This window comes from Benincasa hispida, chromosome 11 (assembly GCF_009727055.1).
Source record: "Benincasa hispida cultivar B227 chromosome 11, ASM972705v1, whole genome shotgun sequence".
Classification (NCBI taxonomy): Eukaryota; Viridiplantae; Streptophyta; class Magnoliopsida; order Cucurbitales; family Cucurbitaceae; genus Benincasa; species Benincasa hispida.
In genome coordinates, this window is record NC_052359.1 from 3,923,188 (window position 1) to 3,942,457 (window position 19,270).

The following is a 19,270-nucleotide window of genomic DNA, read 5'->3' on the forward strand; positions in this document are numbered from 1 at the left end:
CATTAGTCAGTAGTAGATTTTTGACAATACAATAATTTGTGATCTTTGAAATACTATTAGCTGGTATGAATTTTAAAGGTTTATGTGATCTTCTCCATGTCAACATTATCAGCTTCTCATAATTGTTTATAGACTCAGCTGGCAAGGGGGTTTTGTGAGGGTTGGACAAGCTTAGTTGTTCCGCTTGTTGCGCTATAAAATATAACTGTGATCCTTGGTTGCACTACAACCATTAAGGGAATTGGTAGCTTATCATGATAGCCTCTATACATTGATGGCATTAAATTGAAAAGGAATGCGTGCAAAATAGTTAAAACATGAGTGTGCTATTTCTCTAAGCCCTAACCTGTGCCTGGCGGAAGCTTCTCATGCAATTGAGGCCTCATTCCTAGGCCTCCTTTTTCTAGGTGGTTCTTGACAAAACAATCAGGAAAAAACAAAGTGTATGTGTGTGTGTTGGTCTCTGTGTGTGTGTTGGTCTCTGTGTGTGTGTTGCTTCTGTCATAGTATCCAACTCTCATTCAATCCTAATGTGTTGATATAATTCTGCAATAACTTTTAGATGGAGGTGTCTCCTAGGCTGAAATGTATCATTTCTGATAAATTCCTTGGCAGAGGGTTACTCGAAGTCCAGGCTAAGTGAGTACTGGAGACTTTCATGTCCATCGTAGAGGAAAACTCGATATCATAACCATCGCAAGTTGGTCTGCCACTTCTCAAAGTTGCTTTATATATTGCTCCCGAGCAATTTTTTGAGAATTCGATTCAATCTTGGAGACCAGAAAGTCATTTGCAGTGTGAGTATTTCTAAACTTCTGGATTCTAATCACATTTTACTCTGTTTCCATCTTCTTCTCACATTTTGACTTCTGTTGATTTCAAACTTTTTTCCTGGAAAATGTGCTCTAGTCAGCAACCTTTACTTCTGTGCAAGTTGCAGTCACTTTGTTATTTTAAAGTATTTTTAAGCATTATATTATATTTATCTTGTGCTTAAAATCTAATGATTTTACAAGCATTCTTTTTTATTCACTGCTTCGTTTTGTATTAAATTTTTACATAAAAAATGACATAGTATTTTGTCATTTCTCATTTGAGTGCTAGTGTCCTTGAACTTTTCCTTCATTTCATATTCATCTCTGGCAACTAACTGGATGTAAGTTATTTTTTAGAATATCCTTTGTGTTCAATCGTTTAGATTTTTTGTTTTATTTATTTTTTATTCATAATTGTAATAATAATAAACCTGTTTGTTGTTTGATTGTATTTGATAGAAATGATACATTTTCAAGCTCCCACGTTCAAAGCTTCCAAAGGAATATCTAGAAAAATACAATCCCAAGTTTCTAATTTTTATCTGATTATTTAACATGATTTCATATGTAAGTTCCTTAAGCGTTAATAGTCTTAGTCAGATTCGCTCTAAATCTTCAAGAACTAACTTTGAAAAAAGGTTGGTTGGTATTCTGTGAGGTGGTTAGACTTTCTGGTCAACGTGGACACATGTTTGCTCCTGTAAGCCTTGTACAAAATGGTATTTGCGAGTCTTTACTCTTTAGAATCAATCTTCTCTGATGATATGAAGGTGCCTCAAAGTTTTAAGGGAGTTCTTCAGCGAAATCTTAATAATCTTCAGAGTAGCAAAATATGCTATCACCATGTTCCTCTTCTTGGGTTAGGAAAGATAAGTGGTGGATGTAAATTAGGATATCTTGGTCAAATCATTAATTGATTAGGATTAGAATTATTTTTCTTGATTGATTAGGATTAGTGTTAGTTTCCTTGGTTTAGTAGGATTAAGATTGGTTTCTTTGATTAATTAGGATTAGAATTAGTTTGTTTTCCAATTCTCTATAATTAGAGAAATTACCTTTTTGTATGATAACTTTTAATTGATAATAAAGGCTTTGATTTGATTCATGGAGAAAATTCTTCTTTTATCCATGAGGCTACATCAATTTGGTAACCTGGTTTGGGTCATACAAATTCAAAGGGGCCATCATGTGAAACACATGCTAGGAATTGAGCAAACATGTTGGGTTGAATCACATGGGTGGAGTTGAATGGATCACGTGTTACCACGTATTCTTCCTCATTGTCTTCCAAGTAATTGACTATAGCCAAAGATTCAAAATTCCTCAAATTGGGTTGCCCATGTCTGTCGTCTTCTTCATTGAAATCACCACATCTATTATCACTTCTTATTCTTTCTTGAACATGACTTCCTATGTCTTTCTCCTAGATTTTTCTTCATTTATTTTTTCTTTCTTGCTCAGTTAGTCCACGTGTGGGTTCCAAATTTCTTTTGGGTTTTCTATCTTATGTGTTTCTTGTTAGATTCCACAACTTTGGTTGAATTCTTGATCTTCTTTTAATCTAACAAACTCTAGGTTTTGATTTTCTTGAATTATTTCTTTTTTGAACTCTTGCCATTGTTCTGAAATCTGATTCATGTTTTGCGTCATCCTTCCCAACACAAGTTGGATCTCTTTTATTCCCTCCTTCATTTCTTCCTATAGTTTAGGATTGATGTACAAATTGGGTGTTCTTGAATAAGTTTTAACCTCATAATTGTTGTAGGACTATGCTTGAGTTTTCTTGAATATGTTTCAACCTTTATTGGTCGTTCTCTATACACAAAATAATGATTTACGCCCCTAAATGTATTAGTTATGCTATAAAATTCCATTCTTGAATGATTCTTCAAATTTCTTTTTGCTCTCCTTGAATTTAAAGGGTTCCCCTAATTAGATGCGTGTTGTTCCACGATGAGCACAACTCACGAAGCTCCCTCTTACAATCAGTGTTGTCGAGAGTTTCTCAGTCTTCCACCGGCGGCAGTCAACGTTGGCCCAAATGACTGCTCTGACACCAAATTGATATAGTCTAAGAGATAAAAAGAGAATTTTCTCAAAGAATCAAATCAAAGTCTTTATTATCAATTAAAAGTTATCAATATAAGACAACAATTTCTATATTCATAGAGAATTGGAAAGCAAACTAATCCTAACCCTAATTCATCAAAGAAATCAATCCCAATCCTAAGTAATCAGAGAAACCAATCCTGATCCTACTAAACCAAGGAAACTAATCCCAATCCTAAGCAATCAAAGAAACTAATCCTAATCCTAATCAATTAATGATTTGACCAAGATACTCTAATTTACTCTAATTCTACTACATCACGATCCTTGTGTGGTTTCTAGATTGTTTGCCTACTATACATATAAGGATGTTCATTTTGCTTCGGAAGATTATTTTCGGTCTACGGTTGGAGAAAGGAGCAACCACCTATAAAGGAACATTTAGAGATGAATTTAGATGCAGGAGTCTTGTGCATGTCTTTTGTTGGTACATTCTCAATTGATAGATAAACAACTACTATTGTCTCCTGGTATAAATTTCAACCAATTAGTCGGTTATCTTATGGGATAAAATATTCTTTTTAAAGGGGTTTCTAGCCATCGACCCTTAAAGGATAATCTTTCTAATCATGATTCAGATGGAAAATCAGTGGTTAGTGCAAGTCTAAGAAGCATGGACATAAGACACAAACTCGGACACGGCACCACACGACGATATGCCAATTACAAAAGAACTAGGACACAGACGTGTTGGGGATACGCTCTTTTTTATTATTATTTTTAGGATATATATAAATTTAACATGAAATACTAAATGCACTCCATTAAAAAAAAAGCATAAAATGTCAAGTTAATTAACAATTGTAAGAGATGAAACATCGAGATTTCTAACTTCATTTTTTTTCTTTTTTAATCTTTGGTTAAAATGGAATTTTCTTTTGTTTTGTTTTGTTTTTTTTTAATAAATTTTACTTTAACATATAATTGATTTAGACTTTAAATTTGGGACCAACATAAAAGCTTTGGTCATTTTCTATTTTAAAAAATTTCTGAGGTGTATCCAGGAAGTGTCCTAAATGTGTTTGAAACTAAAAATAAATAAATAAAAATTTACGTGTCTGACATGTGCTCAGAGCGTGTCCGAACGTGTCCGTATCCAACACAAACACTCCGCCCAAAATGGGGTGTCCGTGCTTCATAGGTATAAGTAGAGTTGGGAAGTTGTGGATCTTTAGGTGCAACCATGATATGTTGACATAAATTTAGAGGTTTGCTTCCTAGACGATTTTGATACCTTATTTTAAAACGACGAAGATGAGCAAAAACTAGAAGAGCCAAAGTCTGTTATAGATCAAGCAAATAATTCACCTATTATTTCGGCCAATTTTTCTTTTTTGATTGAAAAATGTGGTTTGCAAATGAAACCAACTCCAAATTGCTCATCATTGGTTAAAGTCTAGTTGGGTGGTTGGTCTAGTGATGGAATTAATTTTGTGGAACTCCAGTGATCTTGAGATTAAAACTAAATGTGTTTCTTTAGCTCAAATCACCTATCGACCCAAAAGCTTAATCTGATATGTGAAGAAAAATTTAATATCATATCATCTAACACTCTCCCTTACTTGTGGGCTTGAAATATGAAGAAGACCCAACAAGTGGAAATCAATGTTAATTGGGGAGGAAATAACATTGTAGGGGTTTGAACACGGGACCTCCTTGGAAGCTTTGGGTGAAGGCAAATTATCATATTATCTAACACTCTCCCTCACTTGTGGGCTTGAAATATGAGGAAGACCCAACAAGTGAAAATCAATATTATTGGGGGACGAAATAACATTACAAGGGTTTGAACACAGGACCTTTTGAACCAACCTGTTTTGATACCATCTTGACTCAAAAGCTTAAACCAATATCATATCATCTAACACTTTAAAAGAAATTTTGGTTTCTCCGGCAGTTTTCAAGTTTGGAAGCGGCAGCTTAATAGCTTTTTGGTTTATATTGTGGGTTAGCTCTGAAAATAGAAGTCTTCCGTTCCTTGTTTATATCTGCGTACCACATTGGTGGGTCTTTGTCTACTGGGTTGGAATTCGTGTTCTTGGAATATCTCTACAAAGTTATTTCCGTTGAAGATATGCTGGATTTTCATTGGCTCTTGGGCTGTTCCTCTGAAATAAAACATACATCTTTACCAGATTTTAGGAGTGCTGTCTTGAAATCTCAAACCTTCCCTCGTTGGGTGGGTTTTCTTCAACAAATTGAAGGATTATATTTCCTGGTTGCTCATTAGTCTTTTATTGGCTTTGAAATTAAAGTTTTTATGGTCTATACCAGTGGGAGATAATTTTTCAGGTTTTTGGTGTTTTAGGATTAACAGGATCTTTAAATTTTATTGTTTCCATGCTTTGTTTGTTTCTTGTTCCGCTTGTCTGGAGATTTTTTCATGGATTATAGTGTTATTGTCTATCTTTGATTTACTTTGTTACTTTCCTCTCTTGGGGGTTATTGTATCCTTGAACTTTATTCTTATCCTCTCTCTTGGGAGTTATTGTATCTTTGAATATTAGTCTTTTTCGTTTTATCAATGAGAAGTTTCAATTTCTTTTTTAACAATATTGAATTTAGTCAAGTTCAATATTGTTTTGTTAAACTTGAGCTTGCACAAATCAAGAACGTAAGAACCTTGCTGAAATTTTAGTCTAAAATAATTATTGGCTTAATTAATCACTACTCTTCAACTAATTGTATCTGTACGTGTACATAATACCAAAAATACATCGAGATACTTCTAAACTGTGACTGTTTAACATGAAATCATATTGGTTTTTACATGGTTTTTTGCTGTAGATTCCTGGGATCATGTCCAAACTCCAAGAGGCAATTAAGTATTCTCCTATTGTTGTTCACGGTAGAGAAAAAAAAAATCTTATCTTGCATATAATTATTATTTTGGTAGGTTAATTCACTCTTTGGAGATACCTTTCAACATTGAACAGATGAAGAAACAAAAATACGCTACACAAGTAGCTAATTAAGTAAGAGGGTCTTGTTCTTTCTATTGTTTTATTTAATTTATTCTGACGAATGTGATTCCGTGATAATATTCTGTGGCTTTTTCCTCCTATTGCAGTCCTTGGCACTTTTCCACAGCCACTAGTCTTGATATGCATGGGAAAGTGCACAGTGAAAAGGTTGGTAGCATATTAATTGTTTTATTTTCTATAATTAGCTAGAACTGCTCCAAACACCTGTCAACTATGGTAACCACTTTTCTGTTAAATCAGCCACCATGAATTTAGGCCAAGCATGGCAACATTGGCCAGTATTTACCCACTGCATTTCAAAGTCCAATATTCCCAAGAAAGTTTAGGTATTTATTCGAAACTTCATTCAAGGGAAGCTAAAAAGTTGTGACGATATCAAAGAAGAATGTCTACATATCTTCTCTTCAATTGGCGTGGGTTGTGTAAAGGAAGCTCTGAGAACCATGGCCTCATTCTTTTTGCACGGTCCAGCCGCTAATGCATGTTGTTTTCAGTACTTTTGGGTTAAGTTGATGTTTTCCCCGATCTTATGAGGACTCCCTTCTCCAGCTCCTTTTGGGCCCCTCAAAAACCATGACAAAGTTTAAGGATCAGTGCCGTTTCTGCCACCCTTTGGCGTTTATGGCTTCAAAGAAACCAGTGAATATTCACTGGACAGCAGTTGAGGATAGACAGTTTATGTGACCTTATCAAGCCATTCCTCTTCTCGGTGTCTCTTTTCAGAAAAAGAAAAAAAAAAGGTTGGTGGTTATAATTTAACATATTCTTCCCAGTTGGGGAGCCTCTCTTTAATCCCTTGGCTTTTTGGGGATATTTGATCTTCCATCTTTTGAATATGACTTTTTGATCGCACACTATTCTCTGTTTCTTATACAAAATATTATTCAAAGAAATTTGTTTTTCCTCGCCTCCAGTATTGGTAAATGCTTATATGTATTTTCCAAAATCTAAGCTGTTGAGTTAGCGTGATTCTGGTATGACCTGCGTTTTAGTTTTCTCTTTTAGTTCCTCTAATTTAGTCCAAAACTATCGAAGGGCACTGGATTATGCTTCTGGTTTTTGGTTACACGTTGATAGTTTCCTTTAAATATGAAGGGGAAAAATGAAAAGGAGAATGTTTGGGATAAAAATGCCCTAGATAGTTTTAAGACACTTCAAAATAAACTAGCTCATCCACCTCTGCTAACCTTATCAGATTTTAATAAAATTTTTGAAGTCTCTGTTGATGCTAGTGGTGTAGGTATAGGTGCAGTCCTCTCACAAGAATCCCACCCCATAGAGTCCTTTAGTGAAAAACCAAGCTTAGCTAGATAAAAATGGAACATGTATGAGCAAGAATTATATGCCTTAGTGAGAGCTTTGCACCAATGAGAACACCATTTAATAGGAATGATATTTGTTCTCCTCACTGATCATTACTCCTTAAAATTCATTCACTCCCAAAAACACATCAATATAATGCATGCTAGGTGGATATCCTTCATACAAAAATATGAATATGTCATTAAACACACCTCATGCAAAACTAATAAAGTAGCTGATGCCTTAAGCAGAAAATCCGACCTTCTAACTTTATTGAGAGGATCCATAATAGCTTTTGATCATCTACTTAAATGGTATGAACAGGACACAGACTTTAGCACTATTTGGACAGCATGTTCCTCTAACAATCCCCCTCGAGATTTCCACATATTTCTCTTTCATGGCAATCAGTTATGCATATCACAGGGCTCCCTAAGAGAGAATCATTAAAGAAGCTCACTAAAGTGGCTTCTCGAGTCAAGTAGGAAGAGATAAAACTTACATATCTTTATCCGAATGTTTCTATTGGCCCAAACTAAGAAAATATATCTACAATTTTGTTAAACATTGCTACATATGTCAAGTATCCAAAGGTAACACTCAAAATTTGGACTACCTCGAACCCAAAGAGGTTACAACTCCATCTTTGTTGTAGTGGATAGATTTAGCAAAATGGCCCATTTTATACCATGAAAAAAACAGCCGATGCCCTAAATATTGCAAATCTTTTCTTTAAAGAAATTGTTGGATTTCATGGCATCCCTACAACCATTGTATCCAATAGAGATGTTAAGTTCATGTCCTTCTTTTGGAAAAATCTATGGAAGAGGTTTGGAACAAACTTAAAATATAGTTCCACAGACCATCCACAAACAGATGGTCAGACCGATATTACTAACAGGACACTTGGAAACATGTTGCGCTGCCTAAGTGGAGATAAACCTAGACAATGTGATGCTTCGCTTACTCAAGCTGAATTTGTCTACAACAACATGCAAAACCGATTGACAGGGAATTGTCCATTTGATATTGTTTATACTAGCCCTCCTAGACTAACATTTGATTTTACAATTCTTCCTTCTTTTATTGATATCAGTGATGAAGCCTCTGTGATGATCGACTGCGTGCAGAGAATTTATAAAGAAGCCATTGAAAACTTGGAAGCTGCCAATGAGAAGTATAAAACAGAAGCTGACTCCCACTGCCGATCAATAACCTTCAAACCAGGAGATTTGGTCATGATCTACCTCAACAAAGGAAGAATTCCTAGAGGAGCTACAAACAAACTTTCACAAAAGAAATTTGGACCATTCACCATCATTGAACAACTTGGAGAAAATGCTTACGAAGTAGACCTCCCTCCACACATGAATATTAGTTCAACATTCAATGTAGCTGATTTATCATTATATCAAGCTCCGGAAGACTTCAAACTCTCACCATAACTGATGTAAGAAGAATAGGGTTAATTGAGTAATTAGGTAATATTCTAGTTTAATTCCCTTTTTACCCCCACTTGTAAGAAAGCTCTATAAATAGGAACCTTGCCCTCTTGTATCAAATACATTATTCATTCTAATAAAAGATCCACAATCTTGATTCTCGGAGATAATTATCCTCTTATCTCCTTTAGACTACATCAATTTGGTATCAAAGCATCCGTTTGGGCCAATGTTGACTGCCGCCGGTGGAAGAACGGGAAACTCTTGACGAAGCCCATCGCAAGAGGGAGCTTCGTGAGTTGTGCTTGTTGCCAAACAACACACATCTAATTAGGGGGAACTCTTGAAATTCCAAGAAAGAAAAAAGAAACCGAAGTTTATCAAGATTTTGTAAGAATGGACCATTTTCAATCAAAGAGGACATCCAAAAAAAATCAGCAGTTGGTATAGGCAAGAAAATCAAATTTACTTCAAAAAACGATGCAAGAATTTTGACTTGAAGTGATCAGAAGAACTCCAACATCCTAATTTTGCCCATGCTCGATTTTCTCAAAGGATTTATCATTATCAACATTGAAAATTTGATTCTAGTGACTCGAGTGATGTTTTTAAGGCATTTTTGGACGGAATAAGAAGGCGACAATATCGAAAAAGGACCCAATGATCCAATTAAACCCATTTTTCAAGAAATTAACAAAAAGATTGGGAGTTAGATGAATTAAAGAATCATCCAGAGTGGATTTTTACAGCTCAAGAAGAACGAACAAAGACTCAAAATTATTCTTTTGGTTATGAAACATGATCAAGAAAGGTTGATTCAAGAAAATCAATGGACGAGTTACACTACGAGATTGAGGCATATCCAAGAATCTAACAAAATGTTTACTTTGATCTTGTAGCATTGGAGGAAATAGAGAAAACAACAAAAGAAATCCAACATTCATTAGGGAAAATGACTCAACATATTGATCAACTATCAATTCATTTGCAAGAGTTTAAGAACGGATTGATTTCATATACTGAAGAAAAAACAAAGGAATCACGGTTGGAAAGTTTTCAAATAGAAAATCTTGAAGATAAAATTGAAGAAAAACAAGAATTTGAAGATATTGATTTGGAAATAGTCGCAAGCGAAGAAGAAAAATCCAACGTAGAAGATGGAAGGGAAGTATTGAACATCGAGCAAGAATCAAACAAGAACGACACATTGATTGCAATGGAAATGGATCACCAAACTATCGAAGAACTTGAAGCAATGCCTTTGGAAGGTGGTTTTTTAAGAATTGGTCCTTTGAACACGGTTTTGAATGAACTTGAAGGAAATATCTTTTTTGGATTTATGGCCGATGGGAAGTTCATCTTTTGGTGGCAATATCGAATTTTGTCTCGAATTTATCCCTTTGATCATAATATTTTTGTTCAAAGTGTAGGAGGTTGGTTTGGTCATACTCCGTTGAACAAGTTTATTTCATTTCTTGTTTGCTTCATAATTTTTTCTTTTTAAAACTCGATGACAAGTTTTCTTTTTGGAGGGGTAGACTGATGAAAGAAGAATAGAGTTAATTGGGTAATTAGGTAATATTCCAGGTTAATTCCTCTTTTTACCCCCACTTGTAATAAAGCTCTATAAATAAGAATCTTTCCCTCTTATATCAAATACATTATTCATTCTAATAAAAGATCCACAATCTTGATTCTTGGAGAGAATTCTCCTTTTATCTCCTTTAGGCTACATCAATAACTTGAGGACGAGTTTCTTTTTAAGGGGGGAAGAACTGATGTAGGGCTACTTTGGGAATTTTGAATGGCTGTACTTTATTTGATTGTTTTATAATCATTTTTCAAATTAATATTTTAGTTTAGGTGTGACAAAATCCTTCTCCTTTAAGTCTATTTAAATGAGGTTAAGATTAGTTAGTTAGTTTGGTACTTTAGGTGTGAAACCACTCATTCCCTTTGGGTCAATTTAAAGGGAACTTATTAGCCTTTCATTCATAATATCAATAAAATTCCTTCTCCAACAATTCTCCAAAAAATTCTCCTCTCTCTTGCAAATTGCATCAGCATGTTTATAACATTATTATAAAGAAAAAAAAAAACGTTTTATGTTATTTTAATACAATGGAAAGCATGATACAATGTTTCTATTTTTTTTAAGCAAATAGAAATGTAATTATAGTATCGAAGATTTATTGTTGCATCTTCCGTAGCATTTGGTATGTTTTTTTTCTTTTCAAAGTTATCATGTCTTTGTTAATTTTCTTTTTCAACAAATCTAAATGACTGCTTCCTTTGGTCTGACTTCAACTATGACTTGTAGGATCTAATACTTGCCAATGGAAGAAGATGAAACAGAACCCGCCCCTCGTGGTGTAGTGCAATATGAAAGTCGGGATCCATTCTTTGAAGCTGTTTGGCAATTCAAGGATATTGCAGGTATCATTCCATGATTACATTAAGATTCAACTTCTCCAGATCGTTTCCTACATTCAAATCTTGGTCTCGGTCATAAGCACTTTTGAGTATGACACTGTAAAAATGCACCTCCTTCAGCCCGATATATTATTGAGAACAGAGAACACCAAGGGAAACACATAACATGTTTGCAATACGAGTTTGTGTAAAGCCCCGTAATTCGAGCGAGATTGTCATGGGTCAATATCAGATATGGTTTGGTAACCCCTCGTATTGGATACACGGTCTCACCGTTCCCAGGATGAGATGTAAAGAATTACTTTCATATCCCATCAGGAAATATGGAACTAAAGTAAGACGGAGGATTGGATTTGCAGTAGAAAGCAAAAGCAGCTAAGTGAGATAAAAGAAACTCTAGGTATGGCTAACTCAAATTTTCGGATTGTGGATTATCTGAGGTAAAGTTAAGAAAGTTTTCCTTTGCCTCATTGCTATATCCAGTTTGCTGTTAAATATGAAATGTAAAGAATTGTACAATGTTTCATCATTTCTGGATAAGTCTAATGGGCCATATTGGTTCTTTCCATATATGTGAAGTGGTTTCTTGAAGGAAGAAATAAAATATAATTTGGAAGGAAAAATGAAAAAGGAGTTTGGTTTAGAAATGATCTCAAGTTGAGGCCTAGAGGTAAATTGGCTCCAAGAGAGATGGTTTATAGGTAAATTGCCACTATGAGATGATTATGACAAGTCATATCTACAGCTATGTTCGGATTCATCAGTATTTTGTTAATATCTTTGAAATTATATTGGTTTTTATATTTTTAGAGTAGATTAAAGATATCAGATTGTCTTGATAGGTTTTTCCTAATGCGTAAAGAAACGGTGTGCCTTCCCTTGGGTTGCATAATTATCATTTATTGGTTGCATCTTAAATGCTACATTTTGACCACTAAATTGGCATTTACTACTTAATTTTAGTCCAAAATTCTTTTATTGTGTATTAAGGTTAATTCTGACTTTTGGTATGCTCCATGAATTTACATCTTCAAATTACCGTCGACTGTGGTCCATGTTATTTTTCATTATACTCCAATACTTTGTCCATAACACCCACTATTGAGATTTTCCATTTTCCTCTCTTTTCAATTTTGATATTTCTAAATTGATTTTCAAAATTGTAATCTTTATTAATTTTACGAAATTAATTAATTAATTAATTTTTTAATAAAATTAATAATTAATTTAATAATTTAATAATTTAATTAATTCTAATTAATTCAATATCAAATATTAAATTAATTTAATACTAACTCTACTATAATAGATGAATTTAATATTTAAATCATATTTAAATATTAATTAATTCTCTAATTTCGTTTAATTTTAAAACTAAACGCATAATTATATCATATATAATTATTAATTCTAAATTAATTTCAACGTTTCAAATTAATTTATCACGCTGTAGGAGACTTTGTGGTCATGAAGGCTAATCTATTTATGAGTTAGTAGGGGACCTGTGATCTTCAACGATTTAACTCCCATTTATTAACTAATATATACACACACATACACATATACACACTACTCTTTCATAAATATACCATGTCATGTTTGTGTAAACACACTATAAATAAAAGGGCATGTTTGGTTGAGAATTCGAAAATAAAAATTTGAAAACAAGGGATTAAATGAAAATAGAGTTGTATTTTATGATTTGTATATGTGTTTGGTAGCAGAAATTGAATTCTAATTTAAACAATTGTAAATTAATTGTAGTTATCCACTAAATATTGGTTGACAATAAATTATTATTAATTTATTTATGAACATGTTTTATGTTAAAAAATTGTATAATTACTATTTTGTAATATTATATAATTTATAGGAAAATTTGAAATTTTAGTCTATATAGTTTCGAGTAAGTTAAAATTTAGATCTTATAGTTTATAATTAGAATTTGGTTTGAGCTTCATAATAAATAGTCCGAACCATTGGGACTATATATAAAGTTATATCAAACAATAGGAACTAAATTCTAAATTTTAAAACGACTAACTTTATCCAGACCATAGTGACTAAATTTGGAATTTAACATAATTTAATTTAAAATACGTTACACAATACATATTTTAGTTTTAGAAAAAATAAATTGGATTTATAAACATGACACATTATATTTCTAAATATTTTATAACAATTTAAATTTTAAAATTCAAAATTTGGATACAAAGAAAACATAAAAATGTTGTTTTTAGATTTTGCATTGTTTGGATAATTGAATCCAAAAATGGTTTTCAGAAATAGAATTCGAGTTGTCTGCCAAACATACATTTATTGATTTCAGGGAATCTGAAAACATAAAGTTGTAATGTTTTTTCTTTTCTTTTTTTCTTTTTTTTTTTTAAAAAAGTCATTTTCATTTATATTGTTTAAAATATTTACACTCTCTCAAAAGTATTATACAAGTTTGTTTGGTTGTTATAAATGTATCTCAATTAATATCAAATTATTATTATAGAAGGCGACTATTTAATACTATGAACTAATTTAAATTTGTATTCGATGCAGTTGGTTGTTGGAGGGTGGTGGTAGTAGATGGTCGGAGAAGTAAGGTAGAGGACTAGTGACGATATTTTAGTAATTCTAAGTATTATTCTGGAGAGATCAACTTTTAAGCACTTGAATTTTTTTCTTAAAGCTTATTTCAAGTATTTCACACCAACCAACTTATTTGATAAATTCATATTTAAAAAAATTATTTTGAATGTTTGTCAAACACTCTAATTTTTTTTTAAATGATTTTCTTTTTTCAAAGTTAAACCTCGAAAATATAAACAAAATATACCCTTAAACACAGATAGGCAATTTTTAGTTTTAACAAATTAATACAGATTTTATATAAAGTTAAGTGAAGTCAATGCACAAAATTGACCATATTTTAAAACTCACGAACTTCGATAAAAATCAAAGTTCCGAGGTTATTTTTTAATAGAAATTACAAGACATTTTTTTAAGTTTAAGAAAAAGATTGTAACACACTACAAAAATATTTATTTCTCCGACACTAACATAAGTCGTCGCTCTCAATACTCAAGTAAACAACTTTGGGAGAATTCCTTTTCCGTCGCCTTAAAAAAGGGCACCAAGAGAAAGTCTCTCCCATAACTTCTCACGCACTTATTTAAATTGGTGTTTTTTTTAAAAAAAAATAAAAATAAAATTTTATTGTAAATATTGGTATAACTTACTGATTTAAGAGAAAATTTACTTTGTCCTATTGAAAATTAACCATCAACTATTATGGAGTTATTTATAGAGGGGTAGTGTGGATAGGCGGGGTGGTGCAAGGATTGCTTGAGATGAGGTGTGCTTGCCGAATGGTGGGGGGTTGGGTGTTAACATGTGGCTTCGTGGAACCAGGCTACTATTATGAAGCAATTTTGGCTTCTTCTAGTCAAGTCTAGCTCGTTATGGGTGGCATGGATGGAGGCGTATGTTCTGCATGGACGGTCTTTATGGGCGGTTCGATGTGAGATTGAGAGGTCTTGGTGCCTGAGGGTTATCTCGCGGTGTAGAGGTAGGTTCAAGTATCTGGTTCATTTGATGGTGGGCGATGGGAGACCCTGTTTTGTGTGGTGGGATCCTTGGTTGCCAGAGGGTGGGATTATGGAGATGTATGGGTCTAGGGTGGTGTGTGATGCAGAGAGTAATCCTAAGGCGCGGCTGTCGGAGTTTATGGATGGTGAGGGAGGATGGAGGTGACCTATCGTGTTGTGGGAGTTGCTCGAGATATGGAGTTTAATTCAGGCAGTGGGGCCTAGCGTGAGTGGGAAGGATTATTGGATGTGGGTTCCGAGGCCAGTATTCTATTGTCAGTGCGTGGGAGAGTTTGCGTCCTCATTGTCCTAGGGTGTCGTGGGCGTGTCTTCTATGGTCTAGGGGTGGTATTCCGCGTCATTCCTTTTGTACATGGTTAGCCGTGAGGGACAGGTCGGGTACATGAGATTGGTTGAGGAGGTGGGGTGCGTCATCTGGGGGGGAGGGGGGTAGAGGAGGGTGTCTCCTGTGTGTGGGAGTTGAGGGACCATCTTTTTTTTAGTGTGGATTTGATAGAGAGGTGTGGTCAGATGTCTTGCGTTGGTTAAGGTCGTCTCATCAGGTGGCGGGATGGAGTGTGGAGTTGAGTTGGGTGAGTCGAATAGAGTCGGGTAAGGGGGTGCGTAATTAGTTGTTTCGTGTTTTTTGGTGTGCGTCTATTTACTACATCTGGCAGGAGTGGGGACGGTGCTGACTCTGCTCCACCTTAGTTTCTATGGTTCGTGCTCGTGCTGCTTCCTGGCGAATTGACCTTTTTGGTCTCATCTAGCTTATTTTTTGCTGTATTTCTTTCTTCAGTTCTTTTTGTTGTTCTTTTGTTCTGCTATTGTCCCTTGCTTATGGGTTATTCTTGCTTCTTGTTTCTCGCCCTAGTGGGTTATTTTTTTTTAGTTTGGATAGGTTTTTGTTTTCTGTTGAGACTTGTCTTTACTCGTGCTTTATTGCTATGTTGCCTTGATCCCGGACTGTAGGATCCTCCTTGTTGTTGTATAATAATATTACTTATTCTAAAAAAAAAAATTAACCACCAAAATATTTTTTTTCTACATGCATGCTTCTATAACATAAAGTAGAGAGTTAAACATGTTCCTCGAGATGGTAGTTCTTTTGTATTCATCATTCTTAGATCTGATCCTAATTTTTTTTATTAGATCAAATATTCATTTGGGTTTCACGTGACCTACAAAAGATGATATGGTACTTGCCACATACATTATGATGCTTATGTCAATAAGGGAAAAAGTGTGGAAGTTTGGGAGTAAAGATTCAAATTATTTCATATAGGGGTTGTTTGAGGTGCTAAGTTGAGATATGATGTCGGAGTTCATACGTATGTGGAGTTCATATATCTTGTAGAATTCATATGTCTATGTTTGGGGTGCAGAGCTATTTGGTCTGAGTTCATATATTTGTGTTTGGGGTGCAGTATTGAGTTCATATTCGAGGTATCTGGTGCAGTTTTTTAACTCTAAATAATCTGCTTTTATGATGCTATTTTTATTTTGATTTTTTTATTCAATAATTCAACCCATCTTTGTGTTGAATAAAATATGGATTGCAATTTTTTCTTTTAATTTTTATAGTTTTTTTTTTTCTTCTGGATAATGGACAACCATTAACTCACTACACTTCTTGTCGAAATATAGTTAAATAAAATAGAAAATAAAAAAGAAATTGAAATTTTTTATTCCTAATTTTTAAAAAGAAATTGAAACTTTTTTTTCCTAGTTTTTCTCCATGGATTTCATCATCATCATCTTCTTCCTATTGTTGTTTTGTATTTTAATTCTGTCAATTTTTTAATTGAATCTCCCCCATCATCTTAGGAGCCAATGGAATGACATCACATTTCAACAATTTCACTTTTAATTCCTCCAAATTTGGAGGATAATCAAAGGACAAATCTCAAATTTTCACTATTTCTGACCAGAAAATGTTCCTGAAAAAAAAACTCTATTTTATGGTTATTCTTTTGTTATGTGTTACATACTATTCAACTACATATATGCTTTTCTTGGAAAAAGAAATCTATTATTTATATAATCAACAACCCTACAATATACTTTAATATTCATCGGTCTTATAATAGCCGAAAGTGGTTGTCGAAGTTGGTTATTGAAGATATTTTTCGCTAGAGTTTATAATTGAAGGTGATATTAGAGTTGTCGCCGGAGTTTGTCGTTGGAGATAGTTTTTGGAGCTCAAAGTTAGTTTTCGGAGTTGGTCGTGCAAAGATGGTCGTCAAAGTTGACCATCAAAGATGATTTTGGTAGGAGTTTGTAGTTAGAGATGGTTGTTAGAGCTCGAAGTTAGTTGCATGAAGGTGGCACTAGAATTGGTTATCGGAGGTAGTTGTCGAAGCCTAGAGTTGGTCGTTGGAGTTGCTCACTCGAAGGTGGCCATCGAAGGTGATTTTCATCGGAGTTTGTTAAGAGGTGGTTGTTGGTGTTGGGTCCCTAAATCTCGTAAGTCCTGTAGTTTGTAATTGTAATGTACAAACAATTTATTTATCTAATAAAATCCGGAAGTATTTTATTCATCATTTAGTAGCATTAACCCACAAAACCAATAAACTAACATCCAAGATTATCTTCTGTAGCTTAAACATGTATCTAGAAATATACAGGTGGATCATGTTTAAGTGATAACCTAAATGGTCTGTAGTAGAAGGATAAAGTTGGATACCTTATCTTGGTGATACTACGAATATGACCCGCTTTGTAGATGTTGCAATTGCTGTAAAGTGCTACAAATGATCTGATCTCGATCATCCATGTAAAGACATATGAGTGGAGGTATTCTATACAAAGGGGTTTGTATAAGACCGGACCACAAAATGAATAGTCTCATTATATAACGCCGTTAATAATAGAGACTTACATTTTACCAAGATAACCATAGGTGATATGACTTGAATCCTAAGTGAATTGTGAACTCCTACTTATGAAGGCGATCCTTTAATTTGTATGGGTGAGAGTGGTCAGATCGCTGACTCAATAAGCCTACCATTTTGGGGATTCGTCTGATTGAGGATCTGGGAACACACCTACATAAGACGGAATTCACTCATTCCCTAATGTCAGGATAAGTAGATAAATTGCTCCCTTAAGAGCTGATTTTGGGGCTTGAACAATGTGGCGCCACACACTCTCTTGGCCCGAGAGGGGTATGGTCATAGTTGGACTATGATTTATTATTCATTAGAGGGATCAGTGGTACTTAAGAAATTAGATATAACTACAGAGACAAAACGATATTTTTGGCTCAGTTGTACTTACGAGCAATTTGTGAAGGATCATCGTACTATTGACTAGTTATATCCAATGAATACAAAAATATATGTGTGGTGCGAATAGTTGTCAGTCTTTAGTGGAGTGACCGACAGTTAATGATGTTAGATAATTTAATTAAAAGAGTTTAATTAATTACTTAAGTACCATTGGAGCTTCAATCTACAGGTCCATAAGGTCTCTCTGCAGCTCATTGGGGTTGGATATGATCTAACCCTTTTTCTTAGGCCCATTTTAGACCCAGGATGCTATCTTTGGCCCAAACTTTGTTATGTTTTCGACTTTGTTTTTTCTATTCTTATTTTATGTCGATTATACCATTTGATCCAAGTCACCCATAATAGATAATATGAGGTTTCATATCAAAACTAATTGAAGATACGAGAACTAGTTCACCCATCTTATAAACTTTATGATGTCATTTTTACAATGTGAAATCCTTAACCGAGGACACATTTTTTTAATTTTTTACACAGAAAGATAAGAGAGAGTACGGGAGGACAGAAAAAGCATGATTTTTACGTGATGGAGGCTGGAAGGCATATATATATATATATGTGTGTGTGTGTGTGTATGTATGTATGTATGTATGTATGTATGTATGTATGTATGTATGTATGTATTATTGAGTACTAAACTATGGATTCAATGTTTTGATTTCTTATTTTAATGTTATTAGTATATCATTTTTCTAAAATAATATATATCGTCTTCAAAAAATTGTGTGGAACTTTCAATTCTTTTCCATTATTATATATTTAGAAAATCTTAACTATTTTATTCATTTAAAAATATATGTAAAAACTCTATAAAAAAAAACAATAAAGTCCTACAAAAGAAAAAAGATCGTGAACTTGAGGAGCACAACGAGAACATGGATACTAATAAAATATAATATTAAAATAAATATAGAATAATATAATAATAAAATAAATTAATATAAAATAATTAAACATGATATATAAATATATGAAACAAACAAATAACATAACTAAATTGAATAAAAAGGATGGATTTCTCCATTTTCTCCAATCTTTTTAGATTTTGACCAATGTGTGTATTCCAAAACCCACAAAATGTCATTATTTATAGGCAATTTAGTAAACATGAGGTGGATTACATGAACACTAAAAATGTGTAATGTTGAGACACATGGACAACACTTTGAGAAATGAGAACACTACACATGGTCAATGAACACTAAGCATGAGCATCTAATGGACATCTATTATCATAATATTTGTAATACTCTGCCTTAGATGCCCATTATATATATGAAATATGCCTCGTCAAAACTTTACTAGGAAAAA

At 33.6% G+C, this 19,270-nt stretch overlaps 1 protein-coding gene across 8 annotated transcripts in view; it reads left to right on the top strand.

Annotated features, from left to right (window-relative positions):
* Positions 1 to 11,899, top strand: part of LOC120090341 — a 29,188-nt gene extending 17,289 nt beyond the window's left edge. For 2 of the 8 annotated variants that reach the window (XM_039047926.1, XM_039047933.1), the window contains 5 exons: positions 616 to 797; positions 5,821 to 5,899; positions 5,995 to 6,055; positions 6,149 to 6,648; positions 10,973 to 11,899. In XM_039047926.1, the coding sequence (XP_038903854.1) occupies positions 616 to 639 (24 nt within the window). In that variant the 3' untranslated portion in view covers positions 640 to 797; positions 5,821 to 5,899; positions 5,995 to 6,055; positions 6,149 to 6,648; positions 10,973 to 11,899. Of the gene's footprint in view, positions 1 to 615; positions 798 to 5,711; positions 5,900 to 5,994; positions 6,056 to 6,148; positions 6,649 to 8,306; positions 10,869 to 10,972 lie in introns of all 8 variants that reach the window. The other 6 variants (XM_039047927.1, XM_039047928.1, XM_039047929.1 and 3 more) reach the window with 6 other exon arrangements.
* Positions 11,900 to 19,270: the final 7,371 nt, after the last annotated feature.